Source organism: Haliotis cracherodii, unplaced genomic scaffold, assembly GCF_022045235.1.
Source record: "Haliotis cracherodii isolate W230 unplaced genomic scaffold, xgHalCrac1.p SCAF_1, whole genome shotgun sequence".
NCBI lineage: Eukaryota > Metazoa > Mollusca > Gastropoda > Lepetellida > Haliotidae > Haliotis > Haliotis cracherodii.
In genome coordinates, this window is record NW_027266264.1 from 45,394,959 (window position 1) to 45,416,738 (window position 21,780).

The window sequence follows — 21,780 nt, forward strand, 5'->3', positions numbered from 1 at the left end:
GAAGTAGCTTTCTCGAGCTTTACTGCACTTGTGGCAACCTGGCGACTACCATTTCAGACTACGCTTGAATAATATGTTGACACTGTTTTCGATTAAAATTATGAAAACTGAACACACTAACATTCCAGAATGTCTAACAGGGTTCCCCGTAGACTCCAATATCTGAGAGTCACCTTGACTTGGCCTATGAATTTTTGGGAGTCAAAAATATTTGTTTTGAGAGTCAAATGTTTTATTGTATGATTAATGAAATTTAAAGTGTTCACTGTTAATGTTACACTTAAAGTTAAGTATCTTTTAAATATAATATGTCTTTAGTTTAAGTTAACAAGTGCTAATTAATGTTCTCAGCTGATTGTACTACAGAGAAATAAACGATATATGAATGAAAAACAAAGTTTGTTGGTTTTATTTTTTCACAATCTTTAATTACTTCACAGCTCATGAAACAATTTACATTGACACTATTACAGGATGAATAAATAACTTCAGTTTCAACTGTGAGACATAATTTCATGGATGGATATTAAAATACATTTCATGTCTGATTATAATTTAATACCTCTAACTCATTTACATCTTTTATCTAGTTATCTTGTATTATCTATCAACAGTGAAGTTGAACTGAAGAATTGTGAACACTCGTAATATTTCCTGGTTGAATACAGTTTATTAGCAACAACAAACATGCCCAAAGCTTTACATTTCGTATATACCATATTTATTCGTGTATAATACACACTCGTGTATAAGACGCACCCCTAATTATGGGCAATTAAATCCTGAAAAAAATATCTCTCGTGTATAATACGCACATACTTTTCTTCAGTCTCATTTCAGGCTGTCATGATCCGTCATCGGAAATAGCATGACAAATCAAAATTGAATTACACAAGTTAATCCTGTTGTTACACTATCTGGTAATAAAAATGTGTTCTCTGTATATCTGACCTTATGTTTGTCATCTATTTTATTAATTTTATTTAAAATTTCATTCAATAATGTTTACCTAAATTTCGGCAAAAACATGTGTCCCTCCGATACTTACAACTTCCGTTTACCTGTTCCATAGGTTCCGCAGGATTCACCGCAACAATGATAATATTTTCTTCTGTTTCATTTTTTACGAGTCTACACATCTAGATAAACGTGTCATGGTTAACTTTTAGTGAGAAAATATGCCGAAACGTGAAAAACCTTGTCCATTTGCGTAGTTTTCCTTTGTTTACATCACGTGCTGACATCGAAGCCACACGGAGTGTGAGAGTTACGTTCACTTTGATGAATACATATATTTTGTCGTGTACCTCACAGTCGCACAGTTTTAGTAGCATATCTATAGAATTATGCAAAACAATATGTAAAGCCCCCGGCTGTCTGATTTTAGCGTTTTAAAAAAAACGAGAGAAAAGTCTGGTCATGTGAGAGGCTATGCAAATTAGCCCGTGGCAGTTGTGTAATGCGAAGTTATGTTACTTCTAAGACGACGATTAATTAAAAAAACTAGACGTTAATTTTAAGACGTTTGCATATATTGTCTTCAGAAAATGATTATAAATTAAGTTCAGGTGAGTAGTTGTAATATTTTCATTCCAAAGCTGTTAAACAACAACATAGATATTTTGAAATTGCGTCAGTCATGACGCAGTCATTTATTTCTGGACGTATTTTTTTACCTTAATTGAGAGTCATATACGCAAGAATTCTGAGTCGATGGAAACCCTGGTCTAATATATGATTGAGATTGTATGGCAGCGCTTCCCACGTACTGTGCAACGCCTCTTCCATTCAAATGTTGATCCCATGGAAACGAGAGATAGATGATAATTTTGACGGAATCAGTCGTACTTACCGTAATTGTCGTGCAGAATACCCCGTGTTAACGTTTTTGAGGTTGCATGATTAGAAAACACATTCCAACTGTCCATTTCATGATCTGGTAATCAACTTTTTGATTGGTCGGATGAAAGGTTGTTCTGACGTGACAAGTAATGGAATGTCCTCAGATCTTTGTTTAGCGATAGGGAGAACTGAGATCTGTCAGTTGGGGCCCCTCTTTCTAAAATTGTTAAAGATTTGTCAGTTGCATGGAACAAGATGATATGCTGTGTTTCTATTCTGCTGATTCAGTAGGAAGGCCATGAGTTGATGTGGAGATACTGCAACACTGTCTTGACACATTGCTTACTGCTTAGTAAGCAGTCAGATACACATTGTGTCTTGTTGTAGACTAGTCCAAGAAAAACGCCCAGTAAGAAGTGCCATCCTTCCCGGTCCAGGCAGAAGCACAAGAGGAGGCGGATTATGTTGTCCACCAGTGGGGATGAAGAGTCAGGTATGTCTCCGAGCTGCTGGCAGGACATATTGGAAGGCTGTAACCTACAAGGAATGGTGTCTTCAGTATCCATTACTTGTATAAGGCCACTAACATGGGAATCTGTTGTTTGTGGTGTGTGACCTGTCTGAATGTGTATCACACCTACAGGGGAAATCATTGATTGCCCTGACAGGGGAGATTGTTGATTGTCCCGACAGGGGAGATGGTTGATTGCCCCGACAGGGGAGATCATTGATTGTCCTGACAGGGGAGATCATTGATTGCCCTGACAGGGGAGATCATTGATTGCCCCGACCGGGGAGATTGTTGATTGTCCTGACAGGGGAGATAGTTGATTGTCCTGACAGGGGAGATAGTTGATTGTCCCGACAGGGGAGATGGTTGATTGCGCTATCAGGAGCTGGTGTAACTGAGATAACTGGAAATCATATAATGCTGACTGCAATGTAAACATTGAAAACACCATTCACAAACTCACTGTGTTACCTCCTAGGTCATGACTAGTCCTTTAATGCTTATATTACTTGCTACATGACTAGACCTGGAATATCTGACTGTGTTAATGGCTAGATGTCCAGACCTGGAATATCTGACTGTTAATGGCTAGATGACTAGCCCTGGAATGTCTGTCCTACTGGCTAAATGACCAGACCTGGAATATCTGACTGTGTTAATGGCTAGATGACCAGACCTGGAATATCTGACTGTGTTAATGGCTAGATGACCAGACCTGGAATATCTGACTGTGTTAATGGCTAGATGACCAGACCTAGAATATCTGACTGTGTTAATGGCTAGATGACTAGACCTGGAATTTCTGACTGTTTTGTCTGCTAGATGACTAGCCCTGGAATGCCTGACTGTGTTACCGGCTAGATGACCATATCTGGAATATTTGACTGTGTTAATGGCTAGATGACTAGACCTGGAATATCTGACTGTGTCACCGGCTAGATGACTAGCCCTGGAATGTCTGACTGTGTTACTTGCTAGAAGACTGGCCCATTTTTGACTACTTTGAAATCATTGTACTGCACATAATTGAAGTTTCTTAAGCTGTGTCCAACATGTTTAGGTGACGAGTTTAAACCGGACTCCGGCAGCAGTGATGAAGATGACAGCGGCAGTAGTGGTGAAGATGAGGACAATGTGTCCGGGCCAGAAACAGAATCTGATGCTGAGTCCCCAGTCAAGGTGAGACATTTATCATGATCTGCCCAGTCAGGTCGATGTTAATTTACATGAACAACGGAAACAGTTGTCTGTCCATTTACTCCCAAACTACAAAGCCTTTGAAACTGAAACATTGCATGGAGAATCCAGACAATGGCTTCTTTGGAATATGCTCACAGAGTTCTAGTTGAACAGTAGCCAGTGCAGTCTTTTTGAATTTGTCGTTTTTTTCCCATTGCACTGCCATTTCTGCATGTATCATAAATTAGATGTGTTATGTTAGATAACATTTAATAGTTTGGGGGGGGGGGTTGTGTGACATATTTTGATAATTTTTAAACTTATCCTTTCTCACACTATGCATTTCTTCTTATTCTTCGATCTTGGTGTGGAAACGTCCTAGAACAAAGTTTCCAGCTTCAAAAACACCACTCACCCAAACACATCCCTTACATCACCAATCACCACTGTGATCATGGTTCACACACTAAAATCCAGTGCGACATGACCCTAGCGACCTGATCACCTGACATATCCACCAGCCTCATTCTCAATTCTATCGCTATGGTGTTTGGACGTTATTCTTGAACAGAGAATTTTTGTTTGTTTGTTTTGTTTTGTGTTTTTTATTTTAAAAATATATATAAAATTTAAATACACGACATCACTACTAAAGTTTACCATTACCACTAAGAGAGAGTGGTATTAATAACGATGTCTACTGTGTACCACCGTGCCAGAATTGAATCTCAACTTACTTAGCTTATTGTTCGATAAAGGCGACTGTTCGTGGGTTCAAGGCGTTGTTTACGGTTTTCGTGCATGTTGTTTTTCCTCCACTTTGAAACCCAAATGATTGTGTTATCATCTGTGGCTGTACCTTCGTTTTCTTGCTTAACAAAATATTTCAGTCAATTGGGCTTGGTTACATCGCTGTCCGTAGAGGAGGATCACTTTCCGTCTCGTTTGACTGCTGCGATTCCCGCCTCTGTTGGGACCACGCCCCTGTGCACGTGCCCGCTCCCTGGCTTCTACAGTCGTCACACATTCATATGGCCAGTTCATCGTGTTGGACTACGGCCCTTTACTCAGCTTGGGAAGTCAAGCCGTCAAGTGAAGGCTGCCTCTTCCCCCAACTGCTTCTTTTACTGTCAGCTTTTTCATTTGTAAAGTTAATTTGAATACTTTTTGTCAAAACATGTTTTTGGTGCTGGTCATGACCGGTCAACAATTTCACAATCGATATATCCAGTATGTGAATGAAAATACTACAATCTACCTGAGATTAATTTATAAACATTTTCTGAATTAATTTCAAATATCCTAAAAGGTACATCTAGTTTTGAATTAATCATCATTTTCAGAAGCAACATAACTTGTTACTCGGGTCATCGCTTCTACAGCGCTCTGAGGATACAGCTACACCTCTCCGGCTTTCTAATGGCGACAACCCTTCTGACTGAAAACACTACAATTGTCGGCTAGGAAGTGATAGCCAACTGACGACGGATCTTTAGTCACAGGATCGTCATCCTTCACTGGATCGTAACAACTGAGGGATCGACAGATTGACAGATCGACATACTACACAAATCATCTACACATGGATAAATCGATATATACATCGATACGTCGTCACATGGTTAAATTGATACGTCGACACAAGGATAAATCGATACATCGACACATCGTCCGATCAAGAACTCCCCCGCTGGTACAACTTTACCTGCAGGAAGCCTCGCTGGCTGAGTGGGTTAGATCGCTGACTTTGTGTGCTGGCGATTAGGTCCCTTACTCTGGCAGTGTGGGTTCGAATCCTGGACGGGACTTGACCCCATAAAATACGAGCATGTACTTTACTGAGAAGATGTTATCCCAGATATAACTTGTTGTATATACGGACCAACGACGGATCGTCCTCAATCATGAGATCGTCATTCTTCCATGGAATCAAAAGACCTCTGTCTCATCAGACTTCTATACACGAATTTGGACATGGCATTCACTGCATTCCGTTCTCTAGATCAGACAATCCAGTGATTGTCATCACGAGCATCCGTCTACGTCTTGGGATATGATGACCTGCACCAACCATATCAGCGAACTTGACCAACCAGTCACAGGCATAGTGACCTCTTATGGCAAGCTTGAGATACTGACGTCTCTTCTATATGGGATCTTAATGGATCTGGTCCACGTGCCTACCAGTCATGAATCGTCTTACGATACTCTCCTATGAGAAATCACAATTACAAGGTTATGACGGAATTGAATCGTCACTCAATCAACATCATTATCATCAACGCCCTCGTTTCAGCCTGATATTCCATTACAGGTTATGACTCTTATGACAGCGCCCTCCACCTATTCAGATTTGAATTGTCAGACAGACGACATCATCCTGAGGCTCGATATCATCACAGCCGACCTTTATCATTGATGCCGTCGCTTTAAGCCTGATATTCCATTACAGATCATGCCACTCGAGACAACGCGCTCTCTCTATTCAGATTGGAATCGTCAAACAATATTTGAATTGTCCGACAGACGACAACATCCTGGGATTCGATATCCCCGCAGCCGACCTTTATCATTGACGCCCTCGAATTCAGCCTGATATTCAATAATAGTTGGCACGCCTTATCCATGGTCGACCTATACCATTCTTACAGACGAGTTTGTCGGTCTTTCATCGATACAAATGGCAGATGTTCGATGTCTGAAGATGGTCTCAAGCATCATAAGAGGCTCACCTAAATACTACATCGGTTCGTCCCATATTCTACAAGGAACTGACTGCCTATACACCGGTGTTTTTCGTTACTCGTGACACCGCTCGTTTGTTGGGAGCTTTGACCACGTTATCAAAAAGACTGCTGTATTTCATTTTTCTGCGCAAGGGTGAATTACACATCATGCCAAGATTGCTGTTTGTAAAGAAGACTACCATGCTGACTTTGGTACAGGCTGATCTCATGCGAGCCGTGCGAAGCATTTACAGTAGTTGCCAATGACTATACGTACAATCTGTCTCATCTTCACAACGCCTTTTGTCGTCGCATCGATACTGGAATGCACAGCACTTTTTCCTGTGCTTAGACGATGGAATCCATCGTCTCTTCAGCCGTTCTACACGTCACCGGTCAACCTGGCAGGACAAGTCATCCCTCACTTATTCAAGACGAGAGTTGGTGAATATCGACATTTTATTTCGGTATATGATCCTAATGTTCTCCACGTCCATTCAAGGCACGGTTTCTGCTACAACCGCTCTTCCACGTGGTTCCGATTACCCTGCTTCGTACAATCAACCAACCGGTAAACTACATCTTCAGCCTCGTTTTTCTACTAGATCACACACGGCTGTCAAGATTTTACCACCGCTTTTGAACACAAATTTCGGGCGACCATCACCTGTTGCTTGTTTTTTTGTTTTACGCCACACTCAGGAATATTCCAGCTAAATGACAGCAGTCTGGAAATAATCGAGTCTGGACTGGGCAGTCCAGTTGTTGATGTCGTGAGCACCCGATCCCGTTGGTCGCCTTTTAGGACAAACATAGTCGCCTTTTGAGACACGCATGGATTGCTGAAGACCTATTCTACCACCAGTCAACAGAAGACAGCTTGGATTAACACAACTGGAAGGAAACCACCCTTCTTGTCACTGGCGGTACACTACCCTTTGGAATTGCTTTCACCCATGACTGTGTACACGAGTGACTAAACCAGTTGCTGTTCGTCACACAGGATACCGTAATACAATTTTACCTGGACGAAGGGATTCAAGCCCGGATATCAACAATTACTCAGACTACATTTTTTTTACCCGGAAGTTATTAACTCAACTACGTTGGTTAATAAATAATCAGAAATCCGACTTACAACCATTCCAGGATCTCCATTCCTTGGAATCAAGTCTAATCAGCCACACTAGCATCCTAGTACCAGAACACATTGAGGAACACCTCTTGTGATGAACAGTGGATTCGATTGTGTACACAGGAACTTGTTTACACAAGCCGGAACATTCACGTGTTCATGGAAGCCTCACTTCAAGGTCGGGGAGCTCACTTCAACAGCTTCAACAGATAGCTCTACCACATCAATTATCTGGAATACGAGGCTGTAATCCGAGGCTGTAATCCGGGCAATATTCTTTGGACCCCACAGACAAGAAACCAATGTCTGATCATCGGGACACTCATATCTACGGTGGCATACACTATACCCCTTTAAGACACTATGAAATCAGAGACCCTCCTACAGTTGACTTTCACTTTTGGTAGACAAGCTCAACTTAGCGATAAAGGCAAGACATATACTGGGAGCGGAAAGTGGATTAGCAGACACCTTGTTCAGACCAGCCAGACTATCGCCAACAGAATGGAAGCTACGGCCGAAGCATTCCAACTGGCAATAAAAGATAAGATTGTCTACTAATAATCCTATTTGCATCAGATAACATTGTGCCACCAGCACCGGGCCCACTAGCCTGTTCAATCGATGCTCTGACAATATCATTGGAGGACCTAAACGCGTATGCGTTTCTCCTACCAGCCTTGATACCTCCACTGGCTGTGTTCTATCATCCTCAGGGTCTACACCTTTGAGGGACTACCACCCCAGCTGCTTCCAATCCTCACGAGACGAGGGCAGTGACTTCCACCTTGGCGTTTCATAGTATTGCACACTCTCAGCCATCATGGAGGGATGTTATGGTGTTCTGATATGGTCTTGCCTCCTACTCCTTTCGGAATCTCAGTCGCCCAGTGGACTACAAGTCCTAAGGCTGATTTCCTTTACCGTATATCGCTGTACATGCCTTCAAAATCAACCCAAAATCCTATACACCATGTATAAGGCGACCTGGAATGAAGCACATCACAAGGGCGCACACAAACCTTATATATGCAATAAAAATATGTTTATCTTGCTTTGTTTTTTCTACGATGATTGGTCGCGTGTGTAACTCCAGCACATGTTGCCATTTTGTACACGGTACGACACCAAATTGGTGCCCGTTAAATAAAATTCATTTATGAAGTAATAACATATACAGTCCGTTTGACTCCAAATGAGAACGATCAATTGCAAATAACTCGAAATCCAGAAAAGTGTATGAAACATCAATATTTTAAGACCGATGACGGATGAAGTTCTTTAAGAAACTATCATGTAATTTTGTATAGAAATGTGTACATGACACGTAGGGGGACAAACCATGGAAGGAACAGCGCAAGCACGGTCTGCACGTGCTACCCAGTGACTGTGTTCATTCAATGACAAGATGCCCTACTCAGCAGATGTTAAACAGTTAATGTTGAATGTGTATGATTTCTTTAGAAGTGAAGCAGAAAGAGCAAAGCCTTTTTATGCAATTAATAAATTCTTGAAACGAGCTTGAAAAGCTCTTGGTATGTCCCCTCAGAAACTTAAAAATGTTGTTAGTCGACAAGATACAAATACAGTAAACTACGGTTATAATGAACACGCTTATAAGGAAACTGACGGATATAACAAACTTACTTTTTTGGTCCCGACTATTTGCTGTAGATATGCTGTATGTATGTTTATAACGAACTACAGTTATAACGAACTAAAATTAGTAGTCCCCTTGAGTTCGTTATAACCGTACTTTACTGTAGTCAGGCCAAGGAGGTAGGGAACATGTCAAAACCACGCAAGGTTGATAAATTAGACAGTTTTCAGAGGGATCAAGTCAGACGTGCAATTGTTAAATTGCACTCAGAAAATAAGTACCTGTCCCTAAGAATTTTGAAGAAACACCTTGAAACTGACCATGATTTACGTGTTACAAAGTACAAACTATGGCAGCTGTTGCATACATTTGGTTACAAAAACAAAAAGATAACTGGAGAAAATAGGGCTGTGTTGTGTGAACGGTCTGACATTGTTCGTCTCCGAAATCATTACCTTGGTACCATCAAGCAGAAACGTGAAGAAGGATATGAGCCCGTCTTCTTAGATGAGACATGGGTAAATGCGTCACACACAGCCAGCAGTCAGTGGGTACCCAGTGGTGACTGTAAGGAGTCTGGTAGAAAGTTACCAATGGGAAAGGGTGAAAGACTCATAGTTCTCCATGCTGGTTCTGCTAGTCAGGGTTTTCTCCCAGACTGTGACCTCGTCTTTAGAACCAAGGCCAAAGACAACAGGGACTACCACACAGAAATGAACGGCAATATATTTCTGGAGTGGGTGAAAGATAAATTAGTCCCTGCTTTGCCTACCAAGTCTCTCATTGTCATGGACAAAGCACCGTATCATAGTGTGCAGGATCCAGAAAGCAAGACTCCAACCTCTAATAACCGTAAAGGAGACATGGTTACTTGGCTGCAAAGGAGGAACATTACCTTTCCTTCTCGAGCGACAAAACCACAGCTCTATGAAATCATCAAAACTATGAAACTTGACCCCGTGTATAAAGTTGACAGTTACATCAAGGGTCAGGGTCACGCTTGTCTTACGACTGCCACCTTATCACTGCGACCTGAATCCAATCGAGTTGGTATGGGGCATCGTCAAGGGTGACGTTGGACGATCGAACACAACATTCAAATTACGAGACGTTGAACAACTCGTCGTAACAGTAGAAACATGGAGGCGTTGTGTGGCCACAGTCGTTGACGAGATAGAGCCACGTTATTGGTCACGAGACGGCCATCAACAGTCCAACCTATATTAGTGGCAGTCGGTTCAGGCACCAGCAGTTCCGACGACGAGATCTATGGCATGAGTGAGTCAGATTGCGACTGAAATTATCATGAGATGGCCCCTCTAACGATCTGTCATTTCCCCTACCACAGAACGTGCAGTGCATGCGTGCTTGCGCTGTGCCTTCCACGGTTTGTCCCCCCTACGTGTCATGTACACATTTCTATACAAAATTACATGATAGTTTCATAATGAACTTCATCCCTTCTGGAGTCAAATGGACTGTAAGAGACAATGGTGAGTAATTTAATCGCCAATTAACTATGTTGTAGCTAACTAGGCTTATGTTTGCTTCACATTCAGCGTGTCTATTCCACAATCACTTATACACACTGTCTCCAACAGTTGTTAATACAACTGTAAAAACAGCGGGAATTGATTTCAGCTTCACCGGTTATCACATGTTAGGTCACATGTGCAATATGCAAATGCTTACCAGTACTTCCGGCTCTCTACTCACGGATGTTCATTGTTTTACCGTGTCAGTTGGTTTGACAATCTGCATCAAGGCGAGGGTCATTTTAACTTTATTTGCAGAAATTATTAAACTTTATTCAAGGAAAAGAGATACAAATCATGTTTATGTATGGAAATAGTTATTGGAACAGTTATTTAGGACGAAATGCGAAGTTTTATCGTCAAATGCTGGGCTGGCTATCGGACGCCGGTTGACATCGCCAGTGAAAAAAAAGTGAGATTTTTTATTCCGTGTATAAGACGACCCCCCTTCTTAACCCCCTCATTTTAGGTACGAAAAACTCGCCTTATACACAGCGATATACGGTATATACTGCAATATTAATTGCTTATCTTAATTGGGTTTCCCAGGCAAGCTCCCAATAGGAGTATATATATGCTTGTCTGTTGGGACTTCGGTCTATGTCTATAGAAGTCACCATCTGGTGCGGCCATAAGTTTAAATGGTGTCCCGATCTTCTACCTGCTCACCTCTGTCTTTGTGCTTGTCATGTCTCAGTAGTTGATTGAAGACCGGTGTGATAAACGGTTATCGTCAATTGTTTCCTCTTCTCGTTCTTACCTCATTCAATCTCTACGTGAGTTCGATAGGTTGCTGAATCGAAAAAAGAGATGCCAAGCTGGTCTGCCTTACGTCCTTGGGAGCGTATATTTGAGGTCTGTCTTGTAGAACCTACGCTGGGGACAGGGTGTTTAAAACGAAACACTTCCTCCTATACAGGGTGAGGTTTAAATCGTGACCGAAAAGGTGTTGCCTGGCTCATGGTTACGCTGTCGTTCTTGGAACGGCGTCCTGTGTGAAACCTTGGAACACATGATTCCCCGATATCATGATGTATATCTCATCGTAGCACAAAGAGGGTTTAATTTTTGAAGCAACCCTTACACGAGTTATCACTAATCCCTGTAAAATCCTTTGAATTTTCCTGATTTGTTCCAGCTTCCTCATGTACGTCTCACGGCTGAGGTCCTTACAGGCTAGGGTATCTGCGCCCCACCATCCAGCCGTGGGATCAATGCATAGTGTGAGATAGGATAAGTTTAAAAATTTGTAAATTTTCTAATAAATTGTATATTTATACACTTATCCTATCTCACACGCTATATGCCCACCCAACCATCCCCGCATCACAGTTACACCAGCCTGTACGCTCTAGATTGAGAATGAGGGTGCTGGATATGTCGGGTGATCAGGTCGCTGGGTTTATGAAGCTGACATTGTGGTCTGATCCTTCTGATTATGTATTGACAGCTTTCTTTTGGTTCCATATGCACTGGATCTACTATCTCTCCCAGGATCAGCATGCTGAAAAGCAAGTGTTATGATTTATTATGAATTTCTAGATTTGGCAGAACTTTTGCCTTCAAACTCTGTGACTTGGTGACTTCCAAGCCAATCATGCTGAAAATGGAGGCATGAACATTAGTGCATTTTTTCTTTACCTTTTTGCATTATTACCTTCATGACCAAATATTCATCCTTGTTTTTGTATTTCATACCACCTGTTGATGGCCAGGTGAATCTGATGGACACAGTTGATGTGATGCTGTTTCAGGATAGAAAGAGGAAGCGACCAAGCTCCACTCCTAAACCCAAGTCCTCCAGTCAGCCTAGTATAGCTGACAGGTTTGCAGGCTCCATGTTGTCGGCAGAGAGACGGCACAGCTTCAAGCCTGCAGTGTCCGATAAAACCAAGTCCAAACTTGCCTCTTTCAATGCACCAGAGCAAGTAGGTTGCTGTTATCATACCATCCATTAAGATAAAGCTGAAATTCGGTTTGCTTATAAATACACATGGCCTTACGCTTATGTCATCCTTCATACATCTGCTACAGGCAAAAGCTTTTTACATTTTTAATTTCTATGACATGTCTTGATGGATTCAGTGGAAGTCTGGTGTGAATGTTTTTTGCAATAACGAGGTTGAAGGTTCAAAATTGGAATTTCAATATGGCTGTCAGGTCACATTTGATTTACAAAGAAGAAAAAACCTTAGACCTAAAGGGCCCAAGGCACCTTGTGTATTTCCCAGTTCGCTCAACATGCTCAAGACATCTTGATTGGAAAACAAATGTTGCTTTGTGTAACAATATTGGAAATGCAACAAATTATGATTCATCCATCGTCAACATCTGCTCCTCAGTATCCCCTTGAAGCCAGTGAAGCTGAACTTCACATATGTTCCTGTCAATGATGACACCGAAATTTAAATTCAGGATGTTCAAATCAAATTATCAGATGCCATGGCAGCCCTACTTTAATATTACATATGGCCTGTAATCAGAATTTCATGAAATGTTATACATGTGTAGTTAGTAGTGAGGCACAACATATGTTCTGTGTTTTGAGATATTTTGACCTTGATTTGACCTTTTCACTTTGACCATGCTCCTAGATTCTTTCAAAATTCTTTTCCCTGCACTGAAAACATCTCCTCAGAAACCACTGAACCAATGAAGCTGCAACTTCACATTCTTGTTTCCACCATTGATTTTGTGCAAGAGGTTTGAATCTTATTTTCAACATAGCTCCTGCAGCAGCTGTAGTTACAACATGTTTATGGTCACTGCTCAACCATTTCGCTTCAAAAAGGTGTTTGGAACTGTAAACATCTCTGAAGTTGCCAGTCTGAGGAAGCTGGACTTTGGCATGCATGTGTTGTCCTTCTTGTGATGACATCATATTATGTTCCAATCTTTGTGATAGAATTATAAACATTGTATTGCATTATATTAACTATTCTCCTTGGATACCCGTCAAGATCCAGGGCTTCAGCAACCCATGCTTGTCAGAGGTTTGATGCATGCCATGGCATCCCATGGTAGATCGATGGGCATGATGTAAATCACTGGATTGTCCAGTTCAGATGCTAGTATTTACAGACCACCGTCATGTAGCTGGAATATTGCTAAGTGCGGAACCCGTGAAGATTCCGGGGTAGAATAGGTCTTCAGCAACCCATACTTGCTGTAAATGGCGACTATGCTTGTTGTAAAAGGCGACTAACGGGATCGGGTGGTCAGACTCGCTGACTTGGTTGATACATTTCATCGATTGTGTGGATCGATGCTCGTGCTGTCAATCACTGGATTGTCTGGTCCAGACTCGAATATTTTACAGACCGCTGTCATATAGCTGGAATATTGCTGAGTGTGGCATTAAACAAGAAACAAACAAACAAACAAACAAAGCTAAGTGGGGCGCTAAATGAGAAACAAACACTAATCCAAGTCAGTTGAAGCCAACTTCACCTTGTTTTCAGGTAGTGACAGACACCCCTGACATTCAGGGAGATTTCCCTCATGTGAAGCTGGACTTCCTACAACCAGACAAGATTAGGTGAGAGACTGGAATGTCTGTCTGTAAGACAAAAGTAGGTCGATTGTCTGATCATGTTTCTCAGTGTAATCAAGGTACGCTATATTATTGTGGTAGTTAATTTATAATGGATCGTAATGATGCTCGCTTCCTGACCTATGATATCTCATGTGCAAAATGTTTTTTGTTCTTGGTTCAACTTTAATGACACATCATTTAGGATTGATTGATGCTGATATTCTTTAGCAAGTTTGGTAAACAAAGTACCTGTCATAGCAACTCAAGGATGGACAGCTCTATATTACTGCGGTATTGCTTTTTTATGGTGTGATACATGTGGAATATGTGCTTTACAGGTGAAGGGGTAATTCCACTTTAAAAACATTTCAGAACTATTATATAAAAGCTAACGTGTTTACTTGCAAGTAGTCGTGACATACTGCAATGAGTCCCGTATTCAATCAAGTGTGAAATGTAGGATTTGCATAAGTAAACTGTGGGCAGGGGATGTGGATTTTGAGATGACTGTCATAGGAAGTCCGACTATAACAGCAAGAGAGTAAGATTGTTTGTATTGTTAGTCAAGGTTTGTTCATTCACAGAGATATAAAGGGGAGAAAACAGAATGCTGATGACTACGACCCAAGGACAATAATGGTACCAGACACGTTCATGAAGAAACAAACTCCTGTAAGTGTCAGACAAATTCCTTTTAGTCCTTATTTGAGCATGGTTAATTTGGTAGCTGATTGTGCTGACTGCCCTCATGTTCCTTGGTTGATCTCCTTCTGTGTGTTGCAGGCCATGCGACAGTGGTGGGAGTTGAAAGCGCATCATTATGACACCATTTTGTTTTTCAAGGTAGGTTGATATCATTCCACACAGGATCCTAGTTCAATATTCTCTTTCCTTGTTTGTGTACCTTCCACATGGCATCCTAGGTCAATATCTTCTCAGAATCCTAGGTCAATATGTTCTCAGAGACCTAGGTCAATATCCTCTCTCCTTGTTTGAGTACCTTCGGCACGGAATCCTAGGTCAATATCCCCACATGGAATCCTGGGTCAATATCCTCTCTCAGAATCCTAGGTCAATATCCCCACATGGAATCCTGGGTCAATATCCTCTCTCAGAATCCTAGGTCAATATCCCCACATGGAATCCTGGGTCAATATCCTCTCTCAGAATCCTAGGTCAATATCCCCACATGGAATCCTGGGTCAATATCCTCTCTCGGAATCCTAGGTCAATATCCCCACATGGAATCCTGGGTCAATATCCTGACTCGGAATCCTAGGTCAATATCCCCACTTGGAATCCTGGGTCTATATCCTCTCTCAGAATCCTAGGTCAATATCCCCACTTGGAATCCTGGGTCAGTGTCCTCTTTCCTTGTTTGGGTACCTTCCATGTTCTTTTGACAATTTGGAGCTTTGACATGAAAGAAGTCACTATGTGATGTTGTAAGGGCATGGTTAACAACATAGTGTTCTATTCCAGATGGGTAAATTCTATGAGCTGTTCCACATGGATGCAGTGATTGGTGTTTCTGAGCTAGGACTTATTTACATGAAGGTAACAGTTCATCCCAAATACTTCTTCGATTATTGTACATTTTTTTTCTGCTTAGTTGTAATAATATTGGTTGATCTTCGCCTGATAGAATGTGTACTGTAATCTGTGAGTGGAGTACAAACATGTTGAAAAGTGCTCTAGTTGCAATTTGACCATTGCATCACCAATGAAATGCAGTACTAAATGTGTAAAACACAGCAAAATGACTTTCAGTGTAATACAAGCAAGACCTTGTCATGGACCTGTCATGTTTCCCGAAAATAAAAATAAGTATGTGACTATCAATGTCACAATACACATCTTTTTTCACCCATGTGTAGATGACAGCACTCCTCTCTTTCACACGTGTGTAGATGACAGCACTCCTCTCTTTCACCCATGTGTAGATGACAGCACTCCTCTCTTTCACCCATGTGTAGATGACAGCACTCCCCCCTTTCACCCATGTGTAGATGACAGCACTCCTCTCTTTCACCCATGTGTAGATGACAGCACTCCTCTCTTTCACGCATGTGTAGATGACAGCACTCCTCTCTTTCACCCATGTGTAGATGACAGCACTCCTCTCTTTCACCCATGTGTAGATGACAGCACTCCTCTCTTTCACCCATGTGTAGATGACAGCACTCCTCTCTTTCACCCATGTGTAGATGACAGCACTCCTCTCTTTCACGCATGTGTAGATGACAGCACTCCTCTCTTTCACCCATGTGTAGATGACAGCACTCCTCTCTTTCACCCATGTGTAGATGACAGCACTCCTCTCTTTCACCCATGTGTAGATGACAGCACTCCTCTCTTTCACCCATGTGTAGATGACAGCACTCCTCTCTTTCACGCATGTGTAGATGACAGCACTCCCCCCTTTCACCCATGTGTAGATGACAGCACTCCTCTCTTTCACCCATGTGTAGATGACAGCACTCCCCCCTTTCACCCATGTGTAGATGACAGCACTCCTCTCTTTCACCCATGTGTAGATGACAGCACTCCTCTCTTTCACCCATGTGTAGATGACAGCACTCCTCTCTTTCACCCATGTGTAGATGACAGCACTCCTCTCTTTCACCCATGTGTAGATGACAGCACTCCTCTCTTTCACACGTGTGTAGATGACAGCACTCCTCTCTTTCACCCATGTGTAGATGACAGCACTCCCCCCTTTCACCCATGTGTAGATGACAGCACTCCTTCCTTTCACCCATGTGTAGATGACAGCACTCCTCTCTTTCACCCATGTGTAGATGACAGCACTCCTTCCTTTCACCCATGTGTAGATGACAGCACTCCTTCCTTTCACACGTGTGTAGATGACAGCACTCCTCTCTTTCACGCATGTGTAGATGACAGCACTCCTCTCTTTCACCCATGTGTAGATGACAGCACTCCTCTCTTTCACCCATGTGTAGATGACAGCACTCCTCTCTTTCACCCATGTGTAGATGACAGCACTCCTTCCTTTCACCCATGTGTAGATGACAGCACTCCTTCCTTTCATGCATGTGTAGGTGACAGCACTCCTCTCTTTCACACGTGTGTAGATGACAGCACTCCCCCCTTTCACCCATGTGTAGATGACAGCACTCCTCTCTTTCACGCATGTGTAGATGACAGCACTCCTTCCTTTCATGCATGTGTAGATGACAGCACTCCTCTCTTTCACGCATGTGTAGATGACAGCACTCCTCTCTTTCACCCATGTGTAGATGACAGCACTCCTCTCTTTCACCCATGTGTAGATGACAGCACTCCTCTCTTTCACACGTGTGTAGATGACAGCACTCCTCTCTTTCACGCATGTGTAGATGACAGCACTCCTCTCTTTCACACGTGTGTAGATGACAGCACTCCTCTCTTTCACACGTGTGTAGATGACAGCACTCCTCTCTTTCACCCATGTGTAGATGACAGCACTCCTTCCTTTCACCCATGTGTAGATGACAGCACTCCTTCCTTTCACGCATGTGTAGATGACAGCACTCCTCTCTTTCACCCATGTGTAGATGACAGCACTCCTCTCTTTCACGCATGTGTCGATGACAGCACTCCTCTCTTTCACACGTGTGTAGATGACAGCACTCCTCTCTTTCACGCATGTGTAGATGACAGCACTCCTCTCTTTCACCCATGTGTAGATGACAGCACTCCTTCCTTTCACCCATGTGTAGATGACAGCACTCCTCTCTTTCACGCATGTGTAGATGACAGCACTCCTCTCTTTCACCCATGTGTAGATGACAGCACTCCTTCCTTTCACCCATGTGTAGATGACAGCACTCCTTCCTTTCACCCATGTGTAGATGACAGCACTCCTCTCTTTCACCCATGTGTAGATGACAGCACTCCTCTCTTTCACCCATGTGTAGATGACAGCACTCCTTCCTTTCACCCATGTGTAGATGACAGCACTCCTCTCTTTCACCCATGTGTAGATGACAGCACTCCTTTTGACAGTATTCGCCCCTGTAACTCATGTTTGACAGTATTCATCTCTGTAACCCATGTTTGACAGTATTTGTCCCTGTACCCCATGTTTGACAGTATCATCCCTGTAACCCATGTTTGACAGTATTCATCTCTGTAACCCATGTTTGACAGTATTTGTCCCTGTACCCCATGTTTGACAGTATCATCCCTGTAACCCATGTTTGACAGTATTCTTCCCTGTAACCCATGTTTGATAGTATTCGTATCTGTAACCCATGTTTGACAGTATTCATCTCTGTAACCCATGTTTGACAGTATTCGTCCCTGTAACCCATGTTTGACAGTATTCATCTCTGTAACCCATGTTTGACAGTATTCGTCCTTGTAACCTATGTTTGAAAGTAATCGTCCCTGTAACCCATGTTTGACAGTATTCATCCCTGTAACCCATGTTTGACAGTATTCGTATCTGTAACACATGTTTGACAGTATTCGTCCCTGTACCCCATGTTTGACAGTATTGATCCCTGTAACCCATGTTTGACAGTATTCGTCCCTGTAACCCATGTTTGACAGTATTCGTCCCTGTAACCCATGTTTGACAGTATTCGTCCCTGTAACCCATGTTTGACAGTATTCGTATCTGTAACCCATGTTTGACAGTATTCATCCCTGTAACCCATGTTTGACAGTATTCGTATCTGTACCCCATATTTGACAGTATTCATCCCTGTAACCCATGTTTGACAGTATTCATCCCTGTAACCCATGTTTAATAGTATTCATCCCTGTAACCAATGTTTGACAGTATACATCCCTGTAACCCATGTTTGACAGTATTCATCCCTGTCACCCATGTTTGACAGTATTGATCCCTGTAACCCATGTTTGACAGTATTCATCCCTGTAACCCATGTTTGACAGTATTCATCTCTGTTACCCATGTTTGACAGAATTCCTCTCTGTAACCCATGTTTGACAGTATTCGTATATGTACCCCATGTTTGACAGTATTCGTATCTGTAACCCATGTTTGACAGTATTCGTATCTGTACCCCATGTTTGACAGTATTTGTCCCATATTTATCTGTCTTCAGGGAGAACATGCCCATTCAGGATTCCCAGAGATTGCATACACAAGGTATGCAGACTCCCTGATACAGAAGGGCTACAAGGTGGCCAGGGTGGAACAGACGGAGACCCCAGACATGATGTCTGAGAGATGTAAACACAGTAAGATGTGCTCTCCACATTTGGGAAGATGAAACAAATGCTTCATAAATTGCTGCAACCAGCATTGTAGGAAACTCCTCCTTTCTGCATTAACCCTTGCATGGCTTCACATTTAGTTCATCAGAAAACAAAGCAGTGTTGAGTTAACTCAGATAGCCTCGAGTAGGGCTGCACGGTATTACCGCTATACCGGTAAACCTTATTATGAAATTAAAACTATTACATATCGTGATACATTTGTGATGAACGTGTATATTGACAATGATTTTGTTTTTTTAAATTGAACTCCTTAGCTCTTTCAACAGCGTAGGCCAGTATAACCGGCCAAGAAGCATCAAGTCCCCAGACACCGTAGAATGGTAGACTGGGCATGCTGTAGTCACGTCAAAACAGTATATTATTTTATAAACCTACCTGTCAATCATTCATTTGTTTAATCTATCACATTTCACAATGTCTGAAATACGTATTCCATTTTAATTTATCATTTTTTTATCGATAGATTAAGAAATTATTCACTTTTCCCGCAATGTTATTGAAAATAAAATTCTCTGACACACAATTCGATAACGGATCCTCAAAGTGCAAAATATAGACGTTTCAGGCAAATCTTTAAATATAGTATAGAACTACAAAGTAATAGATAAAACAAAACAAAAATATCTCTAAAAGTTGTCAAACTTACACCTAAGTTATTATTGACTCGGACACAATGTTTAATGCCAAAATATATGCATGATAAATCTTTGTCACAACTCGTAACCTAGCACGATACATCCACGAAGCTCCATATTTTTAATATAGATTGCGATTTCCTTATAGATTGCGATTTCCTGCTTAAACTGTTCAGAGTTGCATGATTTAACAAAAATCTTTCGTCAAAATCTTAAATTCTTTATACATGAGGATGGTAGCTGTAATTTGATTGGCTGCCTTAGGTCATGTTCTCAAATTTGACCAATCACGAACCCTGAAGCAGATTTCATTAGAAACCAATTTTTATCCAATGAAATTGCTTGTTTTCCCCCGCCCAACAAAGTTGACAGGGGATATAGAAACGGGCTCCGTCCGTACGTTCCTCTGTCATGTGTCGTTTCCAGAGCATAACTCATAAACCGTTCAATATCTTTTCATGAAACTTTGCAGGTCTGTCATGTACATGCTGAACTGGTACCTTTAGCTATTTAGCAATTTTAGCAATTTTTATTTTTTACGTTTCCTTGGCAACAAGATGGACTTAGGTTCTGTGAGGGTAGGGTTTGTTTACGGAGGGTGACTCATAAACTGTTCAATATTTTTTCATCAAACTTTGCAGGTCTGTCAGGTACATGCTGAACTGGTGCCTTTTGCTATTTAGAAATTTTTATTTTTTTCCATAGCAACAAGATGGACTTAGGTTCCAAACTCTCCTTTTTTATCCCCCCCCCCGGCATATAATGCGGGGGGATATAGCGGTCAGCCAGTCTGTCTCTCCGACCGTCCGTCCGTCTGTCTGTCAGCCCGGCCGTCCGGCCGTCCATATACATTTCCTTTTCCGGGGCAGAATTCCAAAACCATCCAGTGTATTTGATCAAAACTTGGCAAATCTATGTCACATACTGAAGTCGTGCCTTTTGATATTTTGGGATTTTTCTAATTTTTATTTTTTAAAATATTTATGGAATGAAGTTGGACTTAGACTCCATTGGGGAACGGGTTCGTTTCCGGGGCAGAATTCGAAAACCATTCAGTGGGTAAACAATATATGCTTCTTAAAGAACATTCAACTCTTGACTCATTACATACAGAATTGCACATTTACTAGTGGTTACTTTACGCAATACAAAATTTACGTCAGTACCTTCTTCCAGTGCACTTAGAACCAGAAAGTGACTAGGTTGGATTATGTCACCTACAGTTTTAAAAAATACTTTCAAACAGAATTCTAATGGTTCTAGCTCTGTAAGTAAAAGTTTTGAGTAATTCCGGTTGTGAAATTCTCTCTTGTGTTTTCGGAAAATAGGTGCGGAATATATTAGGACAATAAAGTATTATGGCTGTAGCTTACTCTGTAAGTGAGCTATTAGTACGTCATGTCTGGATTATGTCAGTTCCGCTATCAAGGTAAAAGTGGCATGCCCTAATGGTCCTGTAACTGTAGCTCAGTTAATAGAGCAGGAAACGAGACCAGAAAGTGATGATCATTTTGCCCCAGGAAGAGGTATAGTCATATTATATATCAAATGAAAGCTTGAAACATATGGATTACAAAAATGCATGTCGTAATAAACACGATGTGGACAGTTTTTTATATCAGGCATTTGAATTTGACTGAAAGATCAATCCTTGGGTTCAAAATGATGGGTTACACAACCGTATATTCGACAAGTAACTAAATTATGACACATTGTTCAATACTCTAATAAGGCTATTCAAGATGTTTTTTGCATGACTTGCTTCAACAGTACGTTGACCAGTTCGACACGACTGAAGGAGTGATGACGAAGGGTACAAAACACAG

The 21,780-nt window shown here is 41.7% G+C and overlaps 1 protein-coding gene across 3 annotated transcripts in view; it reads left to right on the forward strand.

Moving 5' to 3' along the window:
• LOC139478270 (DNA mismatch repair protein Msh6-like) overlaps positions 1 to 21,780 on the forward strand; it is a 110,382-nt gene that overhangs the window by 17,270 nt on the left and 71,332 nt on the right. For 2 of the 3 annotated variants that reach the window (XM_071260687.1, XM_071260700.1), the window contains exons 5-12: positions 2,230 to 2,335; positions 3,414 to 3,532; positions 12,283 to 12,456; positions 13,990 to 14,066; positions 14,648 to 14,735; positions 14,847 to 14,906; positions 15,546 to 15,620; positions 19,145 to 19,280. In XM_071260687.1, the coding sequence (XP_071116788.1) occupies positions 2,230 to 2,335; positions 3,414 to 3,532; positions 12,283 to 12,456; positions 13,990 to 14,066; positions 14,648 to 14,735; positions 14,847 to 14,906; positions 15,546 to 15,620; positions 19,145 to 19,280 (835 nt within the window). The remainder of the gene's footprint in view (positions 1 to 2,229; positions 2,336 to 3,413; positions 3,533 to 12,282; positions 12,457 to 13,989; positions 14,067 to 14,647; positions 14,736 to 14,846; positions 14,907 to 15,545; positions 15,621 to 19,144; positions 19,281 to 21,780) is intronic. The other variant, XM_071260694.1, reaches the window with a different exon arrangement.